General features: G+C 44.7%; 2 protein-coding genes and 1 long non-coding RNA gene across 8 annotated transcripts in view; 2 read left to right on the top strand and 1 right to left on the bottom strand.

Annotated features, from left to right (window-relative positions):
* The first annotated feature begins 746 nt into the window (after window positions 1-746).
* On the top strand, window positions 747-1,781 carry LOC145420686 (uncharacterized). 3 transcript variants are annotated; one of them, XM_080290128.1, is made up of 4 exons: window positions 747-848; window positions 928-983; window positions 1,069-1,335; window positions 1,516-1,781. In XM_080290128.1, exons 1-4 carry the CDS (start codon window positions 823-825, stop codon window positions 1,548-1,550), a joined length of 384 nt encoding a protein of 127 aa, XP_080146254.1. In that variant the 5' UTR covers window positions 747-822; the 3' UTR covers window positions 1,551-1,781. The 3 variants fall into 3 exon arrangements, with proteins under 3 accessions (XP_080146254.1, XP_080146252.1, XP_080146253.1); XM_080290126.1 differs by having other exon boundaries at window positions 748-848; window positions 1,421-1,781; XM_080290127.1 differs by having other exon boundaries at window positions 791-848; window positions 1,192-1,335; window positions 1,421-1,781.
* Window positions 1,782-3,483: 1,702 nt separating this feature from the next.
* On the top strand, window positions 3,484-10,048 carry LOC145420297 (uncharacterized). Of its 2 annotated transcripts, none has more exons than XR_013901592.1 (2): window positions 3,484-3,818; window positions 9,414-10,048. It is a non-coding gene; the product is annotated as an uncharacterized LOC145420297 (long non-coding RNA). The 2 variants fall into 2 exon arrangements; XR_013901593.1 differs by lacking the exon at window positions 9,414-10,048 and adding an exon at window positions 5,151-6,293.
* Window positions 9,550-19,754, bottom strand: part of bcl11bb (BCL11 transcription factor B b) — a 37,177-nt gene continuing 26,972 nt past the window's right edge. For 2 of the 3 annotated variants that reach the window (XM_026194446.2, XM_026194447.2), the window contains exon 3: window positions 9,550-14,849. In XM_026194446.2, coding sequence (XP_026050231.1) covers window positions 12,784-14,849 — 2,066 coding nt within the window. In that variant the 3' untranslated portion in view covers window positions 9,550-12,783. The remainder of the gene's footprint in view (window positions 14,850-19,754) is intronic. The other variant, XM_026194448.2, reaches the window with a different exon arrangement.

Here is a 19,754-nt window from a genome sequence, read left to right as displayed (position 1 = left end):
GGCCCGAAGCATCCACATTATCTCAGACGAGGGTTGTTAATGTTGGGCTGAATGGAGCCCCTTTTGAGATACAAAATAACATTCTGATTAGAAAGCCAGGAAATACACATCTGAAGAGCCGGAAATTGTCACAATGCAGAACCGCGGCACATTTGGCACAGTCTCAAGCTGGGTATGGAGGAATAAGATCTTAATGAAGGGATGTGCTCTATCAAATGCATTGAGCTTTCTCATATAGTTGCGCTGTTTATCAATTTCCACAGGATATGTTCTTCGAGTTAAAGTTTTGTGACAAGAAAACAAATTGCTGCACCCCAGTTTTTGGTTGGCGCCGATGATTTGTTTGCTGTAAAAATCTTTCGGAAATCTAATATTTTACGAGGGAGCCGTGTGACGGGCCTTTTGGCACTTTAGCTCCACCAGCATAGGACATCTTTCTTGTGTTTTAAAATGTTATTTATCTTTAACAACCCAAGACTCTGAGGAATTCAGTTAGATAGGTGTCCGTCTCATTACAGTATGGACATGCTGCTGAATTACTGGTGCACGTTAACCATGATAAAACAAGTGACCAATCAAAATCACTGGGCCAACACGCAGTGAGGCACAAAACTGTATGTAAAGAAAACGTTTTGCACGTACTGTAGCACTGAACAAAATCATTGCAACTGGACCAGCTTAAATTTCAGGTTGAGGGCTCCGCCTTTATCTGTGCAGCTGTGCGTGGTTAACTTGTTATGCTGTGATTGGTCAGGGCAGGTCATTTGTAGCATTTATAAAGCTTTGACAGGGCAGCAGTGGATATTAAGAAGCTCGTTCAACATGATGGGTGTTTGGCTTTCCTTAGGGTAAGTGAGTGGTTATATTTTCTGAGGGGTCTTAGTTGTTGCCAAGTTGCTGTAGTTAATATTTTTTCTGTGTCGACAGGGCTTTGCTGCTTGTCATGCTGAGTGGCGATAGTTACAGCTACTCTGTGAAGAGAGGTAAAATTCAACAAGTCTCAGCATTTCTAATTCTAAATGTTAAGTCTGCTTTAAAGTTGTACTAATGACTTCTCTTGCTGTGCAGGTACGGATCCTGACGTCTCCTCCAGCAGTGGTTACTTTAAATCTCCTGCTGATTCTGATTGGGAAGTACCTTCTGCTGTGTTTGCGCCCGTGTCATCTGATTCTTGGGTTGTCCCAAATTCAGATCACCCTGAAAGTAGTGCTGCGAGTGGATCAGCAGGCAGCTCTCACAGCTCTGATGCTTATCCTGCGTCTGCATACTCGGGACACAGTAGTGACTCCCACGCAGACTCGACACAACCGAGTTTTCAGCTGGGCTTAAATCACGGTAACTAGTACAGACATGTAGAAATAAACTCTTAATACAAGCTTGCCATAATACTCAACATCCCTCCTTTAACTTTTGTGCTCAGACTTCAGCTGGGCAGTTATGCCTCCCAACCCTCAATCTGACAAATTTCCACCTTTCTATGTGGGAGCACCAGACCCTCTTCCCCCTGTGTTCCAGAAAGGCGAACTGTCTCGTGTGGAGAGGGCCTTTGAGCATGGCAACTCAGAATCTGAAACTGAAATGCAAGGCTTTGAGTCTTATCCTGATGCTGAAGGTTTCAATGAGGACTTCAGTGACCCTCTGTCATCAGACCTTGATGGGTTTTGGTCTGAAAACCCTTTTTTGGGCTACATATTGCTTACTGGCAAGTATCCCCCAGGCACAGTCACTCACTACAGCTCAGGCCAACTTTAATGTTGCCCAATAAAGATCTGATTCACTAATACTGTGCTCTCTATGGGTTCTTTTTTTTTTTTTTCACCCTTTTTCAGTACACTCATCTAAATGAGTTGACATGGCAAAAGACATTACTTAAACTGACACTTAAGATTTCTAAATTTATGGTTTGTAGTCCACTCACAAATTTCAGCAGAAACATGTGAAGGCCATTGGGGATTCACATATCCAATAATGACGGAAGCTGTTTAATGGGGCAAATGCTAAAAGCATCTCGTCTAACCATTTTCTACAACACCCCTAGAATTAGATGCTCATAACACTTGAACCGATGGTTCAAAGCTTTTGAGCTTGAACAAGCAGATTTATTAGAATTGTGCATTATGTGCACTTAATGGTGCACTTCAGCCCACACCAGATTAGCTTATAAACTTCAATGCGACTGCATACAACTACCTAAAACCCAGCAGAAAGATGTATGCTGCTTATCAGTCTTCTGATGACTCGTATCCCATGCATTTGTAAACTCATCTAGGAGGCTGCTCGCAGTTCGCCGTGCTACGAATAAAGGACATTAATGAGCAAATCCTAATGTCATGAGCTACAGTTTAGACTGTGCTATTTCTCAAGCAAGGGCACATCAATACCCAGTCTTACAGTGATATTGCCTGACAACATTAATGGACACCATTCTAATTCACATAACAAATCGGCTCGGAAAGACTCTCCATTGATCTTTAATTAGAGGCGGCTGTTAATCACCTTTATGACTCCTCGGTGGCACCGTAATAGTTTCTGCAGTGAAGCCACAGCAGTCTGTTCTAAGAACCGCATCAGTGGGGAGTGTTTACTGTGTTTATGTACAGCGCAGCACATTGCTAATGGATCTGCTTGGAAGATTTTGACTTTTTTTATCTTTGTGGTTCTTATTCACGAGAGAACGACAGAATTGCAGAGCCTTTATCCGAAGCTCTGCTGCTGTAACAATCTAAAATCCTCTTTCTGTAATGGTCTTGTTGGGCGTAGGGACAAACAATGACCCACAGGAGAAAAATGGCAATTACCTCTAGTAAGATGTCCACTTCACATACCTGTCACAACGCTGATGAACCCATCTTAAAAGGCCGGCAGAGAGGGACAAAAACAAGGGGATTTTCCCTTTGTGACCCTTCAGCTTTCAGTCTTTCTTTTTCATCTATTAAGACATAAAAGGGTGAGTCCCCAGACAGATCCATCCTTTATCCCTCCCTCACTCACTCATCGCTAACATGAACCCTGCCGTGTCCATATTCTATGGCTTATCAGTACCCACTGACATGACTGTAGCATGTATTTGCTGTATTGGTGTATTATTTTTCTGAGTGATGGTTTCATGAGTTAAATTGGGACCAGAGCCAGTTTGTCAGTGGGTCCAAACCAGCCCACTGAGTGGCTTTGCAGAGACGGTGGGTACAATGTTTTGACTTCATTGTATTTTACACCAGGAAATGCTGTGTTGTAAATCTTGAAGAATGGATCATGAACCCTATATTATCAGTTTCACAGCCTTCATATTGACAAGTCATATCCCCTGCCACACTGTGAACAATAAACTTATTGTTTAAATACTTACTTATTTTTAAGACATCTGAGGCTGTTCATCATCTGGTTAGTAAATCCATTAAATGTGTACATTTATACAATCCACTGTAGGATACCTCTTTTAACTGAATGGTCTATCCATACCTTCTCTTCCAATTATCCAATCCAGGATCGGACTGAAACCCATCCCAACTACCACGGGGCAAGAGGTGGGGTACACACTGGACAGGTGGCCAGTCTGTCACAGGGCTAACACAGAGAGACCGACAACCATTCACACCTAGAATCTCCAGGTAACGTAAACCCACTAAACGCCTGCATTGGACTGTGGAAGGGAGCCAGAGAACCCAAAGAGAATCCACACTGACACGGCAAAAACATGGAAACTCTACACAGGAAGTCTGCGCCCAGATGGTGGATTCAAAGCCAGGACCTTCTTGCTGTGACGCAACAGTCCTACCAACTGTGCCACCGTAAACGAAAACATAAGGAAGAATTTTAAGGTGCTTTATTTATAGGTTTTCATACACACATTACTGAGATCAAATTTGAGCACGTGTATGGTGACCCGAAAGGCACTGCAACTAAATGAAAACAAGAGCAAATAGAAAAATCCTGCAAAAGCACACAAAATGTAACACAAGATTTTTTTGGAGACAATAATGCAACGGACCAGCTGTGATCATTTGCATGTTTTTTCCAACATGTTTCTATTTCCTCTTGTTTTCTTAACTTGCAGTAAGTTTTGTTTTTTCTCTCTCGGGGCTGCCGTACATTTGTGGATTTTACACCCTGGTTACAAGTTGTAACACTCGTGTCTAGACGAATATCTGCAAAGCCATGTGTGCATCTGTGTAGAACCAAACACAACCATGCCAGTCGCTTACACTGGACTTGTTGCATTTTACGTCTCTTACGCTGCTCAAACTCTTCCCCTGTAAATCAACAAATGTGCAGGTTGTGTGTGGAGGCAGTTTGTTGTAACCCATGGTTACATTTTAAGATTAACTGACCTCAGGGGGTCGAAGAGTTTTGGTGCCTAAATTTGAGCAAACTGTGAGTGAAAACCAAACAAATGGTCTCACAAGAGACTCAAACCACATTTCTCCTGGTTGAAAGTGGTGCGTGGAGGTTTCGCAGGCTCTGATGTCCACTTTGTCCTCTTAACTGGAAACACTCCTGTTGTTTCTGACAGACTCCGCAAGCAGCCAGTGTATTTATTTGGCTGGAATATTTGTTGTATCAGAGCATGAGCATTGCTTCAAAATATACTCCATGAATTACAACCCCCCCCAAAAATTCACACTTTGTTACCATATGCTGTGATTGGGCATCTGGCATCCTGCTGTGTGCATTGATGTGAAGGTGAAATCTGGTTCGACTTAACCATTTGGCAAATGTGGGCCTAAACAAACATGTATTTCAGTTGCGTGGCTGTAAAGACCAGATAAAGAGCTGAAGCCCTATGTGGAAATAATTTGCCCATAAAATTCATAGATAATACACGTGTATTATTTTGTGTGTTTTATGGCTCCGTCCTAAGATAATGCACGAGATAAAAGAGCCACGGTTTATTTAAAGGCGTTCACACATCAGTGTGATTTCGTTTGATGAGATTTACTCATTTATTGTTAAGTTTACTTATCTGTCTGACTTCACACAGTCAATTTGAAGTGTACAAAGACCAGGAAAAAAAGCCCCTTTATTCTCACCAGAGAATTTGAATACCTTTGTGGGATGAAAACCATATCATTAAGTGCACCGCAGAAATAGAAGAGGCATCGTATTCCATTACCATGTACATCTGCTTAACTCTTGACTTTTTTCCCCCCCAGAATCCACAGGATGTGTACAGACCAGTGTTAAAATCTACCCTCAGCCATTGCAAACGGCCAAATTGCCTTGTGATTAACGCACAATAAAAGAATGTGATGGCTTAAAGAAGCTGCAGGAAAAGCTGCCCAGTGAAAGATGGGTGTATGGCGCACTCTGTAATTAAGCCAGTCTGCACTTGATGAAAGTAGATCACACTGGCGGGCCATGGCTTCACAGCCAGTTTGTTTTTACGACATAATTACAGTCCAAATCAAATGAGAAGATTTAATATTGCACCACAACGAGCATGTGTCCAATGTCAACAATGACACTGACCCCCCTGAGGCAAGGTGTGCATGTGTATGAGTGTGAGGGTGTGTGTGTGTGTGTGTTTGAGGGAGGGGAGGGGGGGGGCAGGTCAGGCGTCAGGAAGCCGACAGCACAGAAGCTTCCCCACCACAGCAGCTATCTACCTGTGTAGGAGCCTACCTGGGAGGTCTGACACCAGTGGAATTACACTGACAGTGGGACAGAGGGGAGTAGAGAGGAGGAAGAGTTTATCTAAGAAATAGAAAGAAGGAAGAAGGAGAGGGGGAACTCGACGTATGAGGAAAAAAATGATCAAGAAGAGGTTAATCTAGCTGAAGGACAGGAAGGAGAGGAAACAGAAAACAAAGAGCCGAGAATGAAAGAAGCGATGTTATGAGCAAGTGATGAAGTGACTGAATGAAAAGAGAAAGAGAAGCAGCAGACTTTAATATGCAGACAGCGAGGGTGTGGCTGGAGCGTGAAGATAAATAAACGTTTTGCTTGACTGTGTCTCCATGGTGAGGTGTCGGCCAGTGGTTAGGAGGACTTGTGCAGTCACGACCCACTAAGTTTGTATAAGCGCTTAAAAAACCCGAATCACTCGAGGACAAAAAGGGGGAAAAAATCACTGTTCAAGTGAAAAGAGCGTTTGTGAAAATAACGGAAACTCTAATGACTAATTGTCAAACAATAGATTTCAGGCTTACTGTAGCCGAGGAATCCTTTGAATATAGGTTGGAGCAATTATAGCATCTGAAAGTTGTCATTTCTGTTTTGAGGTGGGTGCTGTTATGATGCTTGACGACATGGTTATGCTGTAAACGACCAAAACCTCCCACTGAGCGGCTTTTGAGTTTTCTTCCCACTGTAAAAAAAAGTCTGCATTTCCTGTCCTCTAGTTAAACACTCAACACAACCACAAAGCCTTTGTTCCTCTGGGTCAGATTCTCCCAGAAGAGAGAATCGTCCCCAGCCACAGCTGTTGAATGACCACCATCGACCACACTGCTTTCTGTCTTCTGACCACCCTTCTAAATTGCTCTTCTCTCTATCCAGTCCTCCCTCCACCCTTCCCCTACTTCCATGCCTCTTTCCACCCCTTTTTCCTTCTTTTCCCAAGAGCAGCCAGCTGGGCTGGATTTACTCTGGTCGGCATGTCGCAGGGCGAAGCGCCGTCTGCTCTTTGGGCGGGCAGCGTCATTTGACTGGGTCCTGGTCAGGGCTGGCAGATTACTAACTGGATATCTACAGAGAGGCCAGTGGGGCCTGAGCCCTGTCATCCACTGGAAAGCGGGGTCTCTGCGGTGACCCCGTGGTTCTGTGGGGCCCAGGACACGAACCACAATCCCTGCTGACACCCTGTTCTCCGAGGACGCGGTTTTACTCCAAATCGTGATTTCCCATCAACTGCTCCGCGACAGACTGTCTGTGACTGCAGGCCTCTGCCCAGCGCTTTCTAGCGAAGAGGATACAACGCCACCTCACTAGCGGTGCTTGTGGCCACATTTCCCCCACGAAGCTGGGCACGCAGGAGGGGGCCTTCTTCTGCACGAGCTTAAAAGAGAGCTTTTTAAACTCGTGTGACATGTGTACTGTGAGCCGGTGTCAGAGAAGTGGCTGGGATGTCTCTGATTACATGGAGAGCAGCCCTTTTGAAAAAAGAGACAGTTCAATATGGGCACAAGGTTGCACCAAAATAAGCTGTATAATAAGATGTTTAGGGTTGTAACGTGATTTACAGTTTTGCAAGTGGAAACTCACAGCTTTGTATTCAAACTTGTCCATCTGAAAAGAAAATGTTTAGGAAAACCATAGAAAACGCGTCCGCCGTGTAGTTGGTGAGAAATAGTCTGAGCAAATATTAACTTTGATCAATCTATTTGTATTTTATTTCTGTCATTAAAAACATCTGCAGCCACAAACAATCGCACAGTCACACTGTTCCAATTGTTATGTCAATAGTTATGCCATTGCTAGGATAAGAGCTGTGGGAATGTGACATCTTCTCAACATGCACATTTCTGCTGACCAGAATCGTCAACATGGTACCCAGATGTCAGCCTTCAGGCACAAACACACACACAGAGTCAGCAAAATCACAGTCAGATTTCTTCAAGCACCAAATCCATCATCTGAGTATTTGTAGCTTCTTATCTGGCAATCCAGAGAATATTTTACAGTAATAATCACATTTTACACACCGAATCGCTCGCAACTTTGGGACATTTTGTTTCGGCCTTTGCGCCGAGAGCTCCTCCTGATTCGACTTTCTCACACAAACCCACCCAGCGCGCGCCTCTTTTCCTTACGTTACTCCACCACCTCCGCCCTATTGTGGCGTTTCTCCTCTCCCTTCTCGAACTTTCTCTTTGAGCACGCGCGTCCTGCACACGCACTATTTCTGTTATGCTATCCAATGGCCTGGAGGCTCAAGTGAGGACAGACTTGACTGCTGTTGGCCTCATATCAAGAAATACCTGATGGGTCCCTGCACTCATGCCAAGACTCATTTATGAAGCGTGAGACCGTCAACAGCCATCTTCAGAAATAAAAACCTATGAGTCACATTCATAGCATTACTCTCAATAAGAACAAAGGAGTTCTACTAGCAGTTATCGCTGAGGTTCCATGTAAGGTGTTTTGTTTACCCGTGAGCTGGTGTGCTAGCGCGCTGTGAAATATGGTTTATCAGATTCTAATCAAGATTCTGTACTTACCATCCATCTGTGTCTTGTCTTGCCCCAGCCTTCGGCCAAATGTCTGCGAGGCAGCGAGATTTCTCACTGACAGCATGATAGGTATTTCTTGAATTTCAACCATAAAGATATCAACTTGGAGAGATCCAGCTGAGACTGCAGTTCAGTCAGCAGGACATTCAATTTCAATTCAATTCAATTTTATCGGTCGTGGCAGATGGTTGCCCCTCCCTGTGCATGGTTTCTTCCTGTCAAAAGGGAGTTTTTCTTTCCCACTGTTGCCAAGTGCTTGTTCATAGGGGGTCATCTGATAGTTGGGGTTTTCTCCCTATTATTGTTGGGTTTTCACTTTACAATCTACCCCACCTTGAGGTGACTGTTGTTGTGATTTGGTGCTATATAAATCTCGAGATTGAACATGGCTGATTTAGTAGGAGATTTCTCTCTTCCACTGTAAGCACAGGAAATATAACTTAAAACTGGACAGCATCAGAGAAATGCTTAATTATGCACTTATAGTATCTCACAAAGAATTTGACAAATCCAGCAGCGCAGTAGTCCAGCTCGCCATGCACAGTGTCATAACCCTTTTGAATATGTTTTGTCTTCTGTTGTTGTGAGTCAGAATGGATTATCTGATCTGGCCTTCTTTTTTTGTCTTCTGTTCCAGCAGTTTCACTTCATACTTAAATATGATCATAAGACATGACTCCTTGCTTTAACAGTTTACCACATCAGTAATATCCGTAATCGGTGGCCAGAGTTTGGTGTGTTTTTTTTTTTTGTTTTTTTTTTGACAAAATGCAATAAAGCATATAAGGATAAGCAAAGATTCACTGAGGAGTAGGAATAATGTTTTGGCTCATCAGTCCATGCAGGGCCATAATGGTGGCTGGAGCCTATCACAGCTGCACACTCTGCACAGGTCCAATCAAGTCCAACCATTCATATACAAACAGCAACTTTAAAGACACAGATTAACCCATCGTGCATGTTTTTGGACCGTGGAATCAAACCTTTCTTTCTATAAACATTTAGATTAAAGGTAAGAGTAATTGGGTTTCTGTTTGGCTGGCGTGTGCTTTGTATAGTTTTCATTCATGTTGCAATCTGCAGATCAGCAGCACACTTGGAACCAACATCAGATTATGAGGTTATACTAAATTATGAGCAGCTGTTTCTGTTGGTTTGTACATAAGTGTATGCAGAAGTCAGTTTCTCGTGTGTGTCGGCCCAGCGAAATGATTTAAAAAATAACTTTTTCTTAATGCCTTACAGAGATGCCTGCCGCAGTTCCGAAAATGGATGACTATTCACATTTTAGACGTGCACTAAAATTAAAAGTCGCGCACAGTAGCTGTTCCACGGCCGCGTCCGAGTCAAAGGAAGAAGAAATAATCAGAGAGGAAAATTGTTTCAATCATAGAGCAATTGCAACATTTATTGAAGTGTTGGCTTTCTTGTATTGATTTTTCAACACATTACAAAAATACATATATGTTCAAAACAGCAGATGTGTACTGTTCTGAAATCACTTATTTTTTCACAAGGATGCACCCCCCTCCCCCCACCCTCGCCCCAAAAAAAGAGAACAAGGAAACTATTTTGTACAAAGAGTGTAAGTGAAAGTTGTGAAAAGTGAAATATGAAAATGTATTTAAAATTACATTTTAATGTGCTAGCACAAGACCTTCAACCAACCATGAGGATAAACACCAAAAAAAAGAAGAAGAAGAAGGAGTCCATGAATGTCTGATAAAATGATTCGATAAAAGTATTCCTGCACAAAACCACTGTATTCGTTTTTCTCAGTTTTGAAAATCATTTTATTTTACACCCGTGGAGCATAGCTTCACCAAAAAACAGCAAATTCATTAAAAAAAAAGAAAAGTGAAAAAAAAAATACTTAAAAAGATGAAGATACCAAAAGTCAATAATGGCACCACTGTTAGAAAAAAATGATAACCTGGCATGATTCTGCAATATTACATTAAAAAATAAACCAAAAAATCTGTTCATAGAGTGAACAAGCAATCATACAGAAATATATTCATGTAGATAAAATCCCTCCACCAGGACAATCATACAAAAACTGCTATGGCATTCAAATCATTTGAGAAAACATTGGAGGAAAACAATAGTTTATTATCATTTTTAAACACTTACACAGAGTATTTCATTAATGGCATACTTCAACACTGTAAACATATTGTAAGACTGAATGTCCATGTGTGTGTGTGTGTTTGGGACACTGTGAGGGCTCCACTCTTCCAGTTGCACGACTCACTTTGGCCTAAGTCTGAAACTGGGCTTTCGGGGGAACGTGCGCGTTCTCGACAGAACCTTGATTCTTTTGCAGTCGTGCGTCAACACGTGTAAGCAAACTGAAAGTAGCTCTTCAGGCAGTCTCGCTTTTCAAGTCGATGTGATAAAATATGTCAAACTAGCAGGTAAGTGGATAGCTTATGAAGAGCTCGACAGCTTGTTCCTTTTCGAAAATCATTAAAAGAAACAAAGAGCGCTTTGAATTCAAGGTACCGCGTAGTTCAGTTTCTTTAAAAAACTAAATGGCACAGATAAAATCTGAAAATAGGCCAAAATGGGAGGTCAAATCTTCAAGTGACAATGCTTTTGATGATTGAGATTTGCAGTAGTAAAATGAAAGATGTATTCTCAACCTCCTTTCATGTGGCTTTGCTGTCTCCCTCCCCTCTCACGCTCACTCTGTCTGACTCTGATGGTCTGTTATAAGATGTGGCGAGTAGATGTGCATTTGGTTACAGAAAAAAAATACACTTTTCATATGCTCCCAATTTCATTTGAATGACTATTCTCCCTGGTCAAGGTCTTGCTCTCTCTCCCTCCATTTCTTTCTCTCGCATCTCCATTTCTCAGTTCCAATCTTTCATTTTATGCTCTGAGAATAGCCCCCTACTCAAGGTCGGCCGGCCATCCCTTAGTGCAGCTGTGCTCAAAATTATCATAACTCATTCAGCCTCTCTTTATATATATATATATATATATATATATATTACAGATTCATTTCAGAATGAACGATGCAGAAAATAAAAACTCCAATCCCCAGAAGACACGAACTCGCACACTGTCTCAAAATCTGTTACTGACAGTTAAACCCGTATCACTTTGTGAGGCGAATGAACAGGCTTCCCTTTAAAAGCAGCGCTAATACACGAATCTGAGCTAGTGAACTGTGAAAAGACGCCGTCACAGAGAAGGGCTTAGAGCGCGCTGCCGAGAGGAGAACGCACGCCCAACACGGACTGATATGAATTTCATCTGAAACCATTTTGTGCGCCGTGAGGGGAACACAGGAAGTCGACCTGGGTCAGAGAGAGTCGCCGTGCCAGACATGAGTGGGAGATGGAGAACGATTTAGAGAGTGTTGAAGCAGGTTTGGATTAACAAATTACCTTTAAGTAAAGCACACATCAGGTGGGGTCGTGGGTACTCGGACAGTCTGATAAAGCAATAATGTATGGTAGTTACATTTAGCATATACTGTGGATGACGCAAGCAGCTGGTCTTCTGATTGTTTAGTCTCGGCCATATTTCATGGTCAGTCAGGGCTACTTTTACATATATAAAAAAAAATAATATATTTACAAACCATAAACAGGACTGTTCTCCTTCTCACATTAATCACAAGTAGTCTCAATTTATTCAACATATTAAATATGGTGGTTTTAACCTACACTGGGAATGTACTGAGCATCAGTTAAGGGTTTCTCCATCAAGTGCAACCTTTATTTATGTCCTTTGTGAAGCAAGGACAGCAATACAGTAACTGCATTTTCAAATTATTCACATGCCAATGTTGAAAAGGACAAAAAATAATAATAATTCCCTGAATAAATTAATAGGAACTCACCAGATCTCTATGGTAATGCTGGATTTTTTTTAAAATCCGCCATATTGTTTTATTGTCAGGCTGACATTCAGTGCTTTGAGCCTGTACGAAGGGAATGGATTGTAGTCCGCTGCTGCAGTTAATATAGAAAACAATTATTTATTTATTTATCTTACTTTTAAAAGCTATCTGCTTCACACAAATTTATTCTCACTTGATAATAAGCTTCCTTACAGGAAAAAAGAATGAAAATTTGTATTAAGGGTGACTTCTTTTATCACATTTTTGTAAAGAAAATTCTATTTTTTTTAAGCACATTTCAAAACTAACTCCATATGAAATCCCACAAAGATGTACCTGCACATGCCAAATATCATTACAAAAATCCAATAAATACAGAAATTATTGCACAGTAGAAAGGCTCCATGGATTCCTAACTGATAAAATCCTCAGACGGTTTGCCAAGAAACACCTAGTTAGGCATTCTAGGCAAGTTCTCATTAAAGTTTCCCTTTGTTTATATTCTCAGGTGGCAGTTTCTGTGACGAGGAAAAGAAAGAAGAAAGAAAAAAGGATGAACATCAATCATCAATCAAAACATTTTCTAGAGAGATTATCCAGCCAAGCCCCATTGCAGAAAGTGGTTATAAGGATTTTGTGTGTGTGTGTGTGTGTGTGTGTGTGTGTGTGTGTGTGTGTGTGTGTGTGTGTGTGTGTGTGTGTGTGTGTGTGTGTGTGTGTTTGGGTACACTGTATGCTGTGTAACTAATGGTTGCTGGCTTAACTTCTGTCTGCTTGCTCCAATTTGACCTCGCTGGCCATCAAGTGTTCACCATGCCATTTCTTCATGTGTTTCTCCAGTGTGCTGTAGACACTGAAGGGCATGTGGCAGATGTCGCAACGGTATACCTCTTTTCCATATTGCCCGTGGGTCTTCATATGGCGCGTCAGCTTGGAGCTCTGGGCGCAGGCGTAGCTGCACAGGTCACACTTGTAGGGCCGTTCCCCCGTGTGGCTGCGTCGGTGCACCGTCAGGTTGCTGCAGTTCTTGAACACCTTGCCGCAGAACTCACAGGTGTCATTCCTCCTCTCTTTGGAGCTTGGAGGCCTGCCAGGTCCGGGTCCCCGCAGGAGGTGTGGGGTGCTGCTGCCACTGCGCCCTGAGGCACTCCCGCCTTCCATTAGCTCCCCAGGTGGGGTGGAGAAACGGAGGCTTCCCGTTTCTGAAGAGGAGTGCTCCGAGGAGGTGGCAAACGGCGACTGACGGGAGTCAGTGAATCCCAAGAAAGGTTCTCTGATGAAGTGGCGCGAAGCAGCGTAGCCAGCCAGCAGCTGAGAGTAGACGTTTTCCGGGGAAATGAGAGGTATGGTCGGGGGAATCTCCAGCTGTTCTTTCTCGATCTTGATCCTCTTGTTGTTGGAGGGGCTCGGGCTGGTGATGGGGGTGGGCCGCCTCTGGAACAGCCCGGGAAAGCACTCTGCTTCAGATACGCTGATTCTGCCATTCATCACAGGCCTCTGGTCCTCCTGCTCCTCTCGCTGTCTGTCAGGTTCCCTCTCATTTTCTCGTTCTCGTTCTCCTTCAACCCCCTCTCCGCCGTCGCCGTTAGGTTGTCTCTCCAAGCTTCTCTTGTTAGGGTTAAGTCTAAGGTGATTGTCCAGATGGTTGTAGGGGTGCATGATGCCCACCCCACCACTGTCGTTTACTCTATCCCCACTCGGGGGCTTCTCACTGGGAGACTGTCTTGAGCCATTTTCTCTGTTCTGGGTGAACTCTTGGGAGTCCTCGCTTAAGTTGGAATCTGGCCGACTGCCATTTTGCAGTTCTTCCTCCTCTTCCTCTTCCTCCTCCTCTTCTTCTTCCTCTTCTTCCTCCTCCTCCTCATTGTCCATCCCCATTCCTCTTGCATCTCCCTCCCTATTCTTCTCTTCACCCTCTCCCCCCTCCCCTCTATTTCCCTGTTCTGGTGAGCCGGTTATGGCCCCAGACTTGTTGTGCATATGTGTCTTCATGTGCCTTTTAAGCTTGCTGGCCTGAGAGCAGGCGTGATCACATAGATGACACTTGTACGGCCTCTCACCTGTGTGACTGCGTCTGTGGACGATCAGGTTGCTCTGGAACTTGAAAATCTTGCCACAGAACTCGCAGGATTTCGATTTCCCCGGGGCCTGATTCTGACCCTGTGTGTCAGGAGGGCTTGAAGAGCCGTGTCCCCCCTGAGAGGTGGGTGGCTGAGGGGGATAGGTAAGAAACGGCGAGAGCTGGGATCCGGGCTGGAAAAGCGTGGGACTCAGGAGGCGATGCATGGGTGGCACACGGTTGGGTGAGAGAGGAGGCGTGGGTCCACCGTTGTTGGTTGTGTTGCCTGCCAGTTCCCTCAGCCGACGGGAGAAGTCCATGGGCGGGTGCTCCATGGGGGTCATTCGCATCACCCTCTCGAAGGCACTGGGGTGCTGTGACAGCAGCCCCATTTCCTCTGGGCCCAGCCGCTCACGAGGTGGTCTTGGGGGAGGCGGTGGGCTGACAAAGGGCGGTGTCGCGGGCAGCCGCGTCTCCATGTAACCCGGAGGATGGGGGTGATCCCTGAGCTGGGGTCCAGCCATGCGGAGGAGGTGGAATGGGTTGCTGGCATCACCAAGGAAAGTGGGGAGAGGGGAACGGGGCAAGGCGTCAGCTCCTGGGGGTGGAGGAAGAGCCATGCGGGGAGTGAGGGAGCAGTTGACTGGGTGGTTGTCCAGGTAAATGCGGATGCCATGGGTGTGCTGGGCGTGCTGAAGCAGAAACCAGGCACTGGTGAAGGTCTGCTTACACGTAGTACAGATGTAGCTGGATGGCTCATCTTTTTCTGTGGACCAAGAGAGGAAAAAAATCACCATCAGTGATGAAACAAGAAACTCAAAAATCATTTTTTTCCTTCGACAACTAAACCAACCCATAATATTTTATTAAACACAAGCAAATGAACTGCGCATTGTTTTTCGGTGTGTGAGTGTGAGTGTCTTCTGTGGGCTTTTGTGTTGTCTCTGTGTGTGTAGTGTATGAAATACATGTGCAGTCAGGGCATGTGTCTACAGGCTAGTGTAGGTGGCAGGTATTGCCCTTAGGCCATAGCATATTATGCTAATTCTAATGTCAGCTTGGCTTTAATATACAGATCCATCTCGTCTACTTTGTCATTTCCATATGAAGAAAGGGTAGGCAGCAGTGGAAAAGGGGGAAGAAGGGAGGTGGGGGCGGCAGCTGGGGAAGGGAGGTGAGATGTGGAACTAGAGAAAGAAAGCCACTCAAAAGGAAGGAAGGAAGAGCGAGACGACGTGTAAACAGCAAGAGCCGACACTGTATCCACATTAAATAAAGCTCTACGTCACGGATGTAATAACAGCAGTAAAGTGATCTGTTGTGACTCCGCATGCAAACACACGCACAGAGCTATATGCCACACACTGACAAATTGGCCCTTTAAATGTTGAGACTTAATAATGCCAAATGAATCTATCAGTCACTGTGGCGTGGCCCTGTCAGCCTGCTTGTGACTCATAAAAAGGGCCTTCGTAGAGATTCATCTAATTCAACACAGGCTCGTGCTGGAGAGGCATTTCCACATTTCTCGTGTTTGCTCACAAACCATCTGCATCTACTTTATCATCAGTGGCTACCGCGAGCGGAGTCGAGTTGGTACGGTGGTCCCAAAGTTTGAAGCCCGCCAGGGACAAAACAAAGACGGGGAAGTTAGTAGCGCTCAAAGTTTTGTGTGATCAAGAAAGCAGTCCTGAACCATTGGCTGACGAATATAAAACACACATTTCCCCTTTTTCCCATTTCCTTTTTCACTCATCGTCTCCCTTCTCTCTACACCTCTGTACACACTCGCACAGATTCACACATACACTCGCGCTGTGGAGAACAGATGAGCGAAAGCTGATGTTGGATCAGTGTCTAGTACAGGAAGCTGATTTGGCGGTGTGATTGGTTTGGCTTTCCCCAGGGGAGAGAGGGTCAGAAAGAGTTAATGAGGGGCTCATTTACTGATTCTGTCTGTTTTTCTCTGCTATTAGTGGTGCTCTGGTGTAGCCATCGCTCTCGCTATTTGTGTGGGGTGGGACACGACCTGACTCCCGCTACTTAATGCGTATGCTCGAGCGTGTGTTTGTGAACGTGTGTGCGGACATGTATGTGGATGTATTTTTTTTGCGTACGCCTGTGTGTATGTGTGGGGCGAGTGGCGGGCTGCCTGCCCGTGTTTAGTTTGGCTAAGCTTCACACGGCCGCTTGGCAGCAGAGAGCTGGACAGCTTAACAGCTTGGACGGGGAGAAGAGAGCGAGAGAGGGAAGGGGAAAGGAGGAGGAGGAGGAGAGGGGGTAAGAAGAGAGGTGGAGGGACTTTAAGGGCCAGACGTGCTTGGCTAAACACGCGTGCACGTACGCATACACACAGACAGCACACATACGCACACACGGGGGCTGCTTACATGTCCCCAGGGAGCAAGTTAGGTGTATAGACTGAATAATCTCATCAATGCACAAGGATCAATATTAGATGAAAATGTGAGTTTAAGAGAAGGACTGGTGATTTCTTTTTTTCCAGTTTTGTCTACATTTTTGTCAGCGCACAAGGCCTCATCAGTACAAGTTATCCAATCAAACAACACCAGTCCCACAACCTTCCAGCCCCCCACCGTTACAACAACACATTTGCATCTTGTCATATCTTACACAGCCGTGCCATATGCTGTTAAAGGAAGCGTGGCAGCTAATAGAGTGGCAGCTGATGGCTGCTGCCTAATGACGGCCAAAGACAAATTTCATCAACTTCCCAAACAAGCAAGCAAGGAAGGAAGCAAGCCGGGTGGGGGAGGGGGGAAACCGAGACAGGGGAAAAGAATAGAAAGCAAGTGCTGTGCTGCCAATTTTGGTATCAAGTAAATACGGCACCGGTGTTGTCGATATCGATACCAATACTGTTACTTTTAACCCATAAAGCCAGCTTATGTAATGGAGATCAGTGTGTCATGACTTATGAGATGAATCAATGATTTGCGAGTTCTGAACTCATTTTAACGACCGCTAAATCAATGTGATTTTTACTTTAATAATAATTAATTAACACAACAAAACACAGCTTTTCATATATTTTGAAACTGCGTTTTTTTGGGAGCCTGTCTCTAAAGGACTGTGGCTAAACATGTCATAAACTATAAATAAAATAAACTTGAAAGACAGCAAAAAGAAAAATCAGACATTTTTGTAGTGTATGAGGTGAATAACACAATCTAACACAATTCAGTGAACTCACAGGATAGAAACAAAGTATCAATCCTATCATTCTAGTATCAATCTGATACCAATGCCAGTGTTGGTACATCTAGGAATCACCAAAGGGACGAGAGCGGTAAAACAAAGCCTGCAGCCTCCCTTATGAGTAACATCACAGGGCACTACCTTCTTGTTGCTCGCCGACTACGAGCCATGACACACACAGCTGCACAAATAAGTTATGTTACAGACATCCTCTCTCCATTCTTTCCTCTTATATAAAGACTTCCACACATGCTGAGAGAGCGTCGCTCGACAGTGCTCCGGCCAATAAAAGCCTTCATTAAAGAATCACGGTGGGCCGTGTCATGCTTCAGTTTGTGGTAATTACAGTCGTCTGCCTGACACACAGGCAGGGACCCCTCCACCGCTGACCGCCAAGGTCAACTACCAGTTAGAATAGTTACATTCTGCTCTCTACGCGATCGCTGATGCTGGACCTAATCGCCCAATTTACTCCAGCACGCCATGCGCGCACAGACACACGCAGCCTTTACACACACACACACATTCAGCGTGTGTGTGAATGAGACTGAGAAGAGAGGTTAAATGAAATGGAGTCACAGCAGGATTCGGTAATGTGGTACAGTGCATTTTGCTGTTTTTTTCTTCTTCATTTTGCTAGCAATAGTGTGGTTTGTAAATGTTCTAGTGTAATGGGATTCACCTCGAAAAGACTCCCAGCCCAGGTGTTCACTCCAGCAGACTTTTCCCATGAAAGAGAGGAACACAATACAGAACTGAGACCAGCTTAGGAGGGCAACTCTTTGTCCTGTGCAACAAAACAAGGGCTAAGGGCCAGGAGGCCTGGAGGAAGTTATTAAAACATTGGCACATGCGTGGAGCTGAGGTGGGCCAGTAATAATGCTCTCCTTCTCTCCTGGGTTGTTTTTTTTTTTTTTACTAAACCACCAGGCCAATTAACCCAGACTTCGGGGACTAAGATCTGAGCTTTACATCAGATTTTATTCTTTCCAGATTGCCTTTTATAGCCATTATTTTGCCTTAAAAAGTACAAACAAAATGCCAGTGAAGGAAGGGGAGCCATGACATTGACTGCTTGCATATGGCCAGTGTAGTTGGCTGGTAAGGGTTGACGTAGACACCAGGTGTATGGCGGAGACATATGGAGTTGTGTTTAATTCACATATTCCATCTCTCCAGCTTGTCTGATTTATATTTCAAAGCATGGGCTTCCTCCATTTACATTACACTTACATTATGAGGCCTTTATCGGGTGTGCTAATCCACACGGACTTATAATAAGACCACAGAAGGATAACAGAATTCCACAGGCTCAGCCTTCAACGAGAGGGGCAAACAGGAGCCTCTCTGCTGAGTGAGAACAGCGAGTGGATGCTAATGAATCCTCACTGATGCCAAATTAACTCTCAGAAAGCTCAGGGAAATACAATCATAACTGAAAATAAGTAGCGATGAATTCCAGACCGTCAACTTCTGGACAGCACCAAACCAAACAGCATGAATGAAAAGTGTAGAACAAAGTTGTTTTAATGTAAAACAACCCAAAAAAGAATAACCCAGTGCAGGTTTTTGGTTGTTAACAAGAAAACAACTGGGGTAGAGAGGATGTGCTATACTCGACGTCTCACACACACACACACACCCACACACTGCAGCATTCCTGGGGTTCACGTTCGCTGTACTGCTCCAACATTCCATCAAGGGCGACAGAACGCCACAGCGACAGATTTGCATACAGAACAAAGCCGCCCGCCGGCTAGGCCACTGGGACACAAACCTGCGCCCCTGCAGCCCCTCCTCTCCTCTCCACCTCTGTGCACGCACTCACACTGCCTCTGATGCCCGTGCACACGCCTGCACAAGCCCTGGGAGTACGCATGTGTGCACCTGTCAGGGGTTAGCTGACACCTCTGCTGCTGGCAAAGCAGCTTCTCATTAGCATGGCTGTGATCTAGGGGTCCCCAGGGGTCCCAGCCTCCTCACCTCACCCCTTGCCCCCCCACAAACCTCTGCTCCTCTCCTCCTCCTCTTCCTCCTCCTCCTCACTTCTCCCAACTATCCCTCTCGCTCGTCGTCCTCCTCCTCCTTCTTCTGTGCTGCACTCCCTTTCTGCTCTTGATGGCTTGTTTGTCATGAAGCAGACTAATCAGGAGACACAGGGCCACGCAGATCAACTGTGTGTGTGTGTGTGTGTGTGTGTGTGTGTGTGTGTGTGTGTGTGTGTGTGTGTGTGTGTGTGTGTGTGTGTGTGTCTGCTTCACAGGAGATAGGGAGTTTGGACGGTAAACTACAGTACAGCCCCCGCTGACAGTCACACATAGGTGGGTAAAGAAAGAGGGAGATGGAAAGAAAGAAATAAGTGGAGAGACTGTGGAGGGTGGCAGTAGTAGGCAGGGGGTAAGGCTCTCACACAGTGTGGCTGGCTCCATGCTAACTCAAACCAGCTTTAGCC

The sequence above is a fragment of the Astatotilapia calliptera genome, chromosome 15 (genome assembly GCF_964374335.1).
Source record: "Astatotilapia calliptera chromosome 15, fAstCal68.1, whole genome shotgun sequence".
Classification (NCBI taxonomy): domain Eukaryota; kingdom Metazoa; phylum Chordata; class Actinopteri; order Cichliformes; family Cichlidae; genus Astatotilapia; species Astatotilapia calliptera.
This window is presented reverse-complemented; position numbering and strand designations above follow the sequence as displayed.

Bases quoted from the DNA above. Each gene is read 5' to 3' on its own strand.
- LOC145420686 (XM_080290126.1), top strand. From the start codon at position 823: ATGATGGGTGTTTGGCTTTCCTTAGG. The intron at 849-927 runs GTAAGTGAGTGG...CTGTGTCGACAG, and splicing joins GGTGTTTGGCTTTCCTTAGG to GGCTTTGCTGCTTGTCATGC. The intron at 984-1,068 runs GTAAAATTCAAC...CTTGCTGTGCAG, and splicing joins CAGCTACTCTGTGAAGAGAG to GTACGGATCCTGACGTCTCC.